Source organism: Sinocyclocheilus rhinocerous, unplaced genomic scaffold, assembly GCF_001515625.1.
Source record: "Sinocyclocheilus rhinocerous isolate Xijiao unplaced genomic scaffold, SAMN03320098_v1.1 scaffold883, whole genome shotgun sequence".
Lineage (NCBI taxonomy): Eukaryota > Metazoa > Chordata > Actinopteri > Cypriniformes > Cyprinidae > Sinocyclocheilus > Sinocyclocheilus rhinocerous.
The window spans coordinates 99,707-109,658 of NW_015627244.1; the positions used below are offsets into that span (position 1 = coordinate 99,707).

The 9,952-nt window shown below is 35.2% G+C and overlaps 1 protein-coding gene across 1 annotated transcript; it reads left to right on the top strand.

Moving 5' to 3' along the window:
- The first annotated feature begins 272 nt into the window (after positions 1 to 272).
- On the top strand, positions 273 to 9,323 carry LOC107724698 (triosephosphate isomerase B-like). The gene is made up of 7 exons (XM_016533716.1): positions 273 to 472; positions 2,457 to 2,580; positions 2,735 to 2,819; positions 4,647 to 4,779; positions 4,859 to 4,944; positions 5,024 to 5,111; positions 8,664 to 9,323. Exons 1-7 carry the CDS (start codon positions 361 to 363, stop codon positions 8,780 to 8,782), a joined length of 747 nt encoding a protein of 248 aa, XP_016389202.1. The 5' UTR covers positions 273 to 360; the 3' UTR covers positions 8,783 to 9,323.
- Positions 9,324 to 9,952: the final 629 nt, after the last annotated feature.

The following is a 9,952-nucleotide window of genomic DNA, read 5'->3' on the forward strand; positions in this document are numbered from 1 at the left end:
TTATAAAGAATATCTCTTTGGATTTGAGACTTTAGTCTTTGCAACTTTACAGATCTGCTTTACGCACCAAGAGCTTGTAACACTCCAAAGAGAAAGGAAAAATTTAAATCGCATCATATGACCCCTTTAAAAAATGAACAGTAATGAACAGTGGATATGGATTTCTCCACTATGATGAAATGACGTTAATTTTCGCAGGCGTGCTGTCTTGAGCCAATGGCAAGCGCCGGGGGGCGGAGCTTATTAGCCAGCCTTATATAAACTCAAGCGGACAGCATTTCTTCGCCGTTTCTTCGCCAGGAGGTTGTGCGTGTTTTTTCTACACCAAGTATTTTCTGGTGAAAGCAACACTTTGCAGTCATGACTGGCAGGAAGTTTTTCGTCGGTGGCAACTGGAAAATGAACGGCGACAAAAAGAGCATTGAAGAGCTCGCCAATACATTGAATAACGCCAAACTCAACCCAGACACCGGTGCGTATTTCATTCAGTTTCCTCTTCACTAGGCACAAACACATGCCTCCGCAAACACAGGCCTTTGAGGGTTTGTGCAACATACTGCATTGACCGTGAGATGACATTCACGCGGGACTCTTGACAGATCTCATCATATCATTTAGAGGCTCTTTCTCGTTGTATTTATCATCTCAGTTTTCTATAGATAGCTCGTAATCTAGATTAATCCGTAACCAGACAGAAGTGTCCTGCATAAATTGTGTCCTAACCATAGACTGTATAAAAACAGGTCCTAACATTTAAACCAGTTTCTTTTATAAATGCAGAGGCTATATAAAGCACTATTCGTCGATTGCCCGTCAGGTTTTTTGAATGAATGAATGAATGATGCTTATCGTGTGTCGTGTTTCAAGGGTTAAAGCTTGAAATGGGTGTGTGATTTCCAGCACGTAGCCAGTGTGCATGTTCAAGGTCTGTCAAATCAAATGACAGGATGATCAATATGTTCGGTTTATCAACCAAACTGTGCTATATTCGCTTATGCTGTTTCTTTAAAAAGTAATATTTAAAAAGAACGATAGTAACTACAAAAACGCATTTTTGAGGGCTTGCGTTCCGCGTTTCCGCTATATTCACTGTGCATCACTGTCCGAGTTACGGCTTTATTTGAGAATCCAGACAGGGTTGATCTGTCAGTAGCACAGCAGTGGACTTTGAATCGGTAAAGTCCAAAAATCACGCTGCTTGCGCGTCGTCTGCTGCATTCACGTGCTGAAACCCGAGAGAAGCACTAACACGCAAAGGTCATGGGTCAGCTTTTGCCTTTTTGCTTTACTTCATGCCCTCTGTCGTATGCTGTCATACGAGTACCCTTTCCTTTGACCTTTTATCAAGGGAGATAAAGTGCCAGATATGTGTGCCCTTTACAGTGAGTTTAATTTAGTCTGACCCAACATAATGTTTTAGTATAAATGCCACATCCAATGGCAATACAGTAATACAGACCTATTATTAACCCTAAAATAAAAAACTGACATATGAAACAATAGTCAGGTGTGTTTTATGTGAAACCACTTATTGAAACTTGTTTTGTATCCTATTATTCAACACTTGAGGAGGTAAAAAACCTAATCAATTTTATTAAGAGGCCCAAACTGAGCAATGATATACTATTTGGTGCAGATGAGTAAGATGAGTTCTGACAGCTTGTAATATATATCTGATTTTTTTAACAGACTACTTGCATAAAGTGTATCTGAAACTTTATATCTCCCAATATTATGTCTTAGTAAGATGATATTTAAATGCATAGTTTTATGATTAAAACTCTGAATTTATTATTTTGGAGGCAAAACATATAATTCAGTGAAATACAATAATTGAAAAATTCACAAATTAATGTTATTCAAAAACCTATTGTGTCAGGTTTGATACATTTTAACAATTTTTGTTTCAATCCATTAAATGTTCATCTTGAAAGATCTATAACAATATTCAAGTTAGTCTGTTATTGTACTTAAAAAAAAAACAAAAAAAAAACAGAAAGACATGTGCAAAAGGCCTTTTACTTGCTAAAAGGGTTTGAAGTATTAATCAAATACAGAAGGCATGTAAAGGTTTTTCAGCCAATTTTTGATCATGTTTATAATTTAGAGGCTTTAGAAATGCATGTATCAAATATGATACAGTAGGCTGTAGGCAGGGGTAAGAAAAAAATAATTCACCATCTTGTCTCCGCTTAGCTTTCAATAGATTGCTACTTTTAGAAGACATACTTTTGTGAATTTGTCAAAAAAAAATCTAATATTCTATCTTATTTCTATCTTGCAATGTTCTTAATCGAGATGTCCCATCAGCAATCTGAATGGTTAAATATCTTCTGTTTGATAGGGACATGCAATCAGGGCTTTGCTTTGGTGGTCCGTCACATTAATGAAGCAGTTATTACGAATCACAAGTGATTTTTCCAGTGGTGATTTAACGTGTTTATTTTGTCTCACAGAGGTTGTGTGTGGTGCTCCATCCATCTACCTCGACTACGCCAGGTCCAAGCTGAATCCTAACATTGATGTCGCGGCACAGACCTGCTACAAGGTTGCAAAGGGAGCCTTTACCGGAGAGATCAGGTACATGTCAACCAATTTACAGTCCAGAAAAACAGTCAGATATAAAAAATATGTAATAAAAATATATTTATTTCAATTTATTCATGTTTTTGGTCAATTTTTTTCTATCCTTACTCATAATTGTCACTACAAATCATTTGTCTTATTCTTATAGCCCTGCGATGATTAAGGACTGTGGAGTAAAATGGGTTATTCTGGGACACTCTGAGAGACGCCATGTGTTTGGAGAGAGTGATGAGGTAACTCAATATGCTTTTATGCATATGGAGTCTTATTATAGAAAAAAATCATCAGCTGTTGTGGAGTGAATATAGTCCTCCATGTGTTTTATGTAGTTCATGAGAAATATCTTTATTTTTTTATTTAAACAGTATTTAAGAGAAAATTAAGTTAATTTAATGATGCTTTTGAGATGCAGTAATTATTTTAAATGTATTTGATGTCAGTATAATGTGTTGACTTTGGATAAGCTACACTGAAACCATGTATTTTACTGCCCCCTAGTGTGTAGATTGATTTATAGCAGATGTACTGTTCTGTGCATATGAATTATCAAGTGCATACTAGTAGTTATGCCTACTTCGCCTACTGTTACTTTTTGGCTAAAAATTTTTTTAGCCAATTTTTCAGACACATTACCCGTGGCATTACTAAAAGCTAATTTGGTCCTGTTTAAAGAATCTCACACTTTTTCACAAAATATGAAATATTTTCTTTAAAACGTATATTAAAGGGCTTCCTTTTAAAGGAAAACTGCTGGACAAATCCTGAAAGAGCAAATTTCCACTTAATCCTTGTGTAGTGAATCCTACCCATCACTTTAAGTGAGTATCTACTCATGGTGACTGAAACAGACCTGTGGTGAATGAAAGTTTATCTTGAAATGTATCATTATTATGCAAAAGTAAACCCACTACTAATCAGGCATACTGGGTCTGGACAAGAGTGTTTATGTTAGCCTAAAAGACAAGTCATGCCATTCATAGTTCTGTAATACTAAAATATCAAGTTAAAACTTGAAACACATTTCAGAATATCTTTCTTTTGGTAATACAAATGGGCTTCCTTTTAAAGAAAACCTACTGGACAAATACTAAAAGAGTACATTTTCAAGTAGTCCTTTTTACAGTGAATCCCACCCATCCTTTTGAGTGAGTATCTCACTCATGGTAACTGAAGTAAACCTAAGGTGAATAGAAGTTTAATGTAAAATGTATTATGCAAATTTGAACACATCCCCAGTAATGTCCGATTCAGATTAGTTTCATTCTTCATTGTCTTAAAAAGAGGAGATTTGTTTTCACAGACTGTACCAGAAGCTTTAGTACACATACACACATTTTCCGCCAATACAAATACACACGCATTTACACCAACAACAGCATCAGAGCACAAGATGCACGCATCCTGCACCAAATATACATTTACACTTACACTCATCTACCAATTAAGCATACTGTTTCTAAAAAAATATGTTTACATGTACAAGATAAAATAATACATGTTGAGCTGTGACTATGATATGAATTTTAGGCAGGTCTTTTTTTAACAGTCACAAGGAGCTTCCTTTTAAAGAAAACCTACTGGACAAATACTAAAAGAGCAAATTTCCAACTAGCAAGCGTGCAGTGAACCTCTCCCATTATTTTGAATGGGTACCTCACTGATGGTGACTCAGTCTTGCATAAGTACAGCAGCATTTGACCCAACTGGAAGAATGCATTATGGGTATGCACATTTGCCCATACTCCCCATATTGTCTCTGGACAAAAATGAGATAAAAGTAGTACTTGTTTGAGGTTGATTTGTTCTAGTTTTTAGTAGATTTATTGTAGTAACATTATTTTGAACAGTAAAATTACAAGAATTTAATTCAAGTGATTAAAATATCAAGACAATTAGGATTATGCAAATTTGCCAAGCTCAAAAATAAAATGTTTGTTTCGGTACAAAACAGTATAACAGTCTCACATAATCAGCGATAATCAGTCAGCATTTCTTATCAAATAAAATATCATATGCATTCTCTGATCTCATTCTCTCTTTTGATTTATCTTTCCTGCTAGTTGATTGGGCAGAAGGTCGCTCATGCTCTTGAGAACGGTTTGGGTGTGATCGCCTGCATTGGTGAGAAGCTGGATGAGAGGGAGGCCGGAATCACAGAGAAAGTTGTTTTTGCACAGACCAAGTTCATCGCAGGTATCTTTCAATTTAGTGAAGCATATGTGTATATAATAAAACATTCCTTGTATTTTATATAAGACCATATCTCTTTTAGATAACGTGAAGGACTGGGGCAAAGTGGTCCTCGCTTATGAGCCTGTGTGGGCCATTGGCACTGGCAAAACCGCATCACCCCAGCAGGTAGAGACAAGCCGTTTGACTCCGAACAAACATGTTTCACTTACCTCAGTGACTCAGTCTCTCTCTGCTGTTCTCTCAGGCTCAGGAGGTGCATGACAAGCTCAGGCAGTGGATGAAGGCCAATGTCTCAGAGGCTGTTGCCAACTCCGTCAGGATCATTTATGGAGGTCAGTCTCTTTGATTTCTACTCCAAACCGCTGTTAAAAAAAATGGTATTTGATAAGCACACATGACAATGTGCTGTACATTTTTATTTCTATACTTATAGAAGAGCTTTCTTTTATAGAAATCCTACTGTAAAAAGAAAAAAGAAAAAGAGCACATTTCACATAACACTGCTCCAGTAAAACTCTCATCACTCTGAATAGGTACATCAGTCATGGTGACTACAGCAAAGTTATCATTGTTGTAACTTGAACCAACTTTTCTGTATGCAAATTTAGACACACCTCCTTTTATGTTGTCACTCCCCACCTGCTGCTCATTAAAGGGGTCCTATTATGCTTTTTCACTTTTTCAACTTGGTCTGTAATGTTGCTGTTTGAGCATAAAAAAGATCTACGAAGTTACAAAGCTCAAAGTCCACTTCAAAAAGAGATTTTATTTAACAGAAATCACTTTTCAAAAACTACAACGAACGACTCGTTTGGACAACAACGCATATTTTCCGAGATTTGTGATATCACAAATATCGACAAATGGGACGAGACCTGGTTGAGCTGCACTAGAGAAGGCAACGAGTTTTATATCACTATGTCGGAGACACGCTAGCTTTCCCAAGGCAGACGAACTTAAAGTGGTTACAATCATCCGGGTTTAAAGGGGTCATATGATGCTGCTAAAAAGAACATTATTTTGTGTATTTGGTGTAATGAAATGTGTTTATGTGGTTTAAGGTTCAAAAAACACATTATTTTCCACATACTGTGCATTATTGTTTCTCCTCTATTTTTACAAAGCTCATCGTTCTGAAAAAGCGAGGTGTGCTGTGATTGGCCAGCTATCCAGTGCGTTATGATTGGCCGAATACCTCAAGCATGTGACGGAGCATAATAGGACCCCTTTAAAAACAAGGAACGTGTAAAAATGTAAAGAAGTAGAGAATTTAAGATGGACTGTGCTGTGGATGTTTGATGCGTACACACACTGACACAGTGCTAGTGTTGTTGCTGTAAGCTCTGGTAAGCTAGTGGTTACTTTATGGTTGCTTTGGGAAGATTTATAGTTCATGCTTGTCTATATTGGCTACAGTATATTTATATAAAAACAATATGTCAAGATTTATTATAGTCATACCACACAACTACATAAACACCCATCAAACTATCTGTTCTGTACTCAGACAAGTTTAAAGTATGTAGTAACAACATTGAGTTGTTTATAATTAAAATTGTAACTATTTACATTATAAAATGTGTATAATATGTTAACTATTACACTTAAAGCCTAACACATAAGTTACCTTCTGCTTTTTAAGCAAGTTTTAAACAGATCTTTTTTTTTTTTTTTTTAACTAATATGGCTGGGTTTCCTTTTAAAGGAAACCTACTGGACAAATACTAAGAGAGTGAATTTCTAACTAGTAATTGTGGCGTGATCCTCTCCCGTCACTGAGAGCAGCTTCCTCGCTCATGGTGACAGCAATGTAGCATACTGCTGTTTCATATGTGAATCATGGGATAATGCCTACTGATTCACATCATACTTTTCAAAAGACTGTAGGCAGCACACAGTGCTGTATTCAGTAAAGAAGTAGTAATGTAGTATTCCATTCCACATATATCCATAGTAACATTTAACAACAACCATTTAAAGTGAAAGGCATTATGGGTATGCATATTTAAACACACAATTCATTGCTGCCTATGAGTGATGGATAGACGTATGTATAATATGGAATTTTTGTATTACTTTGTGTGACTTGTTCTGTTTGTTTTATGAAGGGTTTGGCTAAACAGGCCAATAAGAAACCATTAACTAACTACTACTTTTTCTTTTTATTATACATTACACATATCATTCAGATGTCTGCAAATGAATAAAACTCATCTGGGATTAGTTAAAAACTATAAACACTGGTTCATGGGTTCACAGAAACCTATTGGTGAACCATGGCCATTTTGAAACCTTTTTAAACCGTTATGATGTGACAAAGTCTTGTTTATCATGTGACTTTAGCAGTTTAAAACACACTTTGAAACGAATGATTTGCTAATGCTTCACAAAGCATAGACAATAATTATTGTAGTTTAGTACAAACATGCATGTTTGATAGTTGCTTAACTTTTTTTTATTTATTTTGAAAAATAAAGGAGCTGTCTTTTAAAGGAAACTTACTGGATAAATACTGAAAGAGCATATTTCTGCTTAATCATTCTGAAGTGAATTCAACCCATCACTTTAAGCGAGTATCTCACTCATGGTGACTGAAACAGACCTAAGGTGAATAGAAGTTTAATGTGAAGTGTATTGTTATGTAAATTCAAACATGCCCCAGTGATTTCACCTACTAGAAATCAGGCATACTGTGTCTATGCTGGCACATAAGCAATAGAATAAAGTAACCACTAGGAGAGCTTTAATATTATTTTGCTAAAAAATGTCAAGATCATGCTTTTGAAATATTCCAAGATATCTTTTTTTTTTTAAACTGCTTTGAAGGGGCTTCCTTTTAAAGGAAACCTACTAAACAAATACTAAAAGAGACTATTTCTAGCTAGTTGTTGTGTAGTAAAACTCTCATCACTGTAAGTGAGTGTCTCATTCATGGTTCAATTATTTTCATTATATTCAAAACTACTAGCCAACAAGACAAACACTGCAACAGTATTACATTGTATTAATTTTTGTAATTAATTTTAATTACAAAAATAATTTTATAAATTTAATAATTTTAATTAATTTTTAACACAATCAATAACCGAGACAAGCTCGCAGCAACTGTTTGTATAAAACTGAGTGAGACTGTAGTGTGATATGAAAGATAAGAAACTAGCAAGCCAGATAGGCAGTGATGAATATTGAGGAGCATTTGACTGCAATTGGAATCAAGCATTTCAAACAGCCCTATAATAAACAAAAATAAACTTTGCTGTAGTATATTATTTTTTTGGTAGACAAATTATGCTTTCACCCTGGTTTACTGCCCATAGTATTCTGAATAATTTTTAAAAAAGCATAATTTGTGGTAGTTTTAGAACTCGACAGTACATAAATGTGGATTATAAAGCTGTTTGAAACGCTATGTTCTAATACCGGTCGTTCTGTTTTTAACAGTAATAAATGGGTTTCCTTTTAAAGGAAACCTACTGGACAAATATTAAAAGAGACTATTTCTAACTAGCAATTGTTCAGTCAACATCTCCTATGACTTTGAATGGGTACCTCATTGGTGGTGACTGAAACAATGACCTTAAACATTAAAGGCATTATGGGTATGCAAATGAAGTATCTAATTTGGGTGGTGCTATGCCTTCAATAATACATACATTCCACCGTGATACCAGTGTAGTTTATTGCTATAAACAACTGGTGAAGCTGCTTGCGTTAGGGCTCTTGGGAAAGAATTTGCTTGACTTTTCAGAAGATTTAAGAGACATTTTCCAAGCAGCAGCAGATCCAAATACCATCAACAATACAATTATTTGGTGTGTACTGTTCTTTATATAAATAAAAATCCTTGTTCAAAATGTCACCCTTTTTATTGTCCACCATTTCAGGATCCGTCACTGGAGGGACCTGCAAGGAACTTGCTTCTCAGAAAGATGTGGACGGCTTCCTGGTGGGCGGAGCTTCCTTGAAACCAGAGTTTATCGACATAATTAACGCAAAAGCATAAAGAGATAAAGCCATCATCTACCTAAACCCTAAAGCTTAGGTCTGCTCCCAAATCCTGCTCTTCTTTAGAAAGTGTTATTGTGGTTGTGTTGCTGTCGCTTCATTTTTTGTTGTTGAGTTATTACAAAGGGACAGATTGACGCGTACTGAACACTCAAGGGTTTTATTCCACTGAAACACATGCAGCCGAGTGTGTTATTAGCCCTCCTACTAAAGTGTGTTATTAGTCCTACAAAAGTGAACTACAGGACTGTATTGAGAACCATCATGGGGCTTGGAGCCTACGCCTTTACTTGAATAATGTTTACCAACATTCTCGTGTATACAGTGTCAAAAATCTAGGATGAAGTCAATCAACTTAAGTGTCTTTTTAATTCAAGCGAAACTACTTTCCATGAATGTGGTTGTCCTGATGTTTTCCTGTCCCTCAGTGTTTCTCTGAGTGGCCTATCCTGAAGGTGCTCATATGTAATAACCAATGTCATTTGGTATGAAGGATAAGACAAAAATATTCTAATAAATGTTTCAGAATGTAGACCTAATTTTACTGTTGTTTTAAGTTATTGTATTTCTACACACAAACTTTCATATGTAAACAAGTCTCTTAGGCTCACCAAATCTGCCTTTATTTGCTCAAATACATTACTTTTCAGAAGTAGTTACAAATGTTGTTAAATTAACCGTTTTCGATTTTAAAATATATTATAAATTATAATTTCTTCCTGTGATGGTAAAGCTGAATTTTCAGCAGCTATTACTCCAGTGTCACATGATCCTTCAGAATATCTTCTGTATATATTTTAAATATATACACATACATAGTTTTTCCACAATTAAACCTTTTAAGTATATACCCATTTTGAACAGTATTGTAATCTATACTGCAGAAATCACTCTATCATATCAATTTACACAACCTACAGATTACTTGGTTCGGAACTACAAGGAATCTTATTTTCTGTATTAATATTTACGCAGTTATTTTGAATGAAAAAATGCATGGAATATTCGTACTGGACAAAATTCTTGTATTGCACCTCAGGACCATAGTGTGCAATTTAAAGTGTGATTGTAAATGGCGAAAAACTTAGTTTGTGTAAAAAAATAAATAAAAATTCTATATACACAAGCTAAAACAAATCACTATTGAGAAGCAGAGCAGGAAGCACAA

Coding starts and splice junctions, on each gene's coding strand:
- LOC107724698 (XM_016533716.1), top strand. CDS start 361: ATGACTGGCAGGAAGTTTTTCGTCGGTGGCAACTGGAAAATGAACGGC. Junction 473..2,456: donor CAAACTCAACCCAGACACCG/GTGCGTATTTCA, acceptor TTTGTCTCACAG/AGGTTGTGTGTGGTGCTCCA. Junction 2,820..4,646: donor TGTTTGGAGAGAGTGATGAG/GTAACTCAATAT, acceptor CTTTCCTGCTAG/TTGATTGGGCAGAAGGTCGC.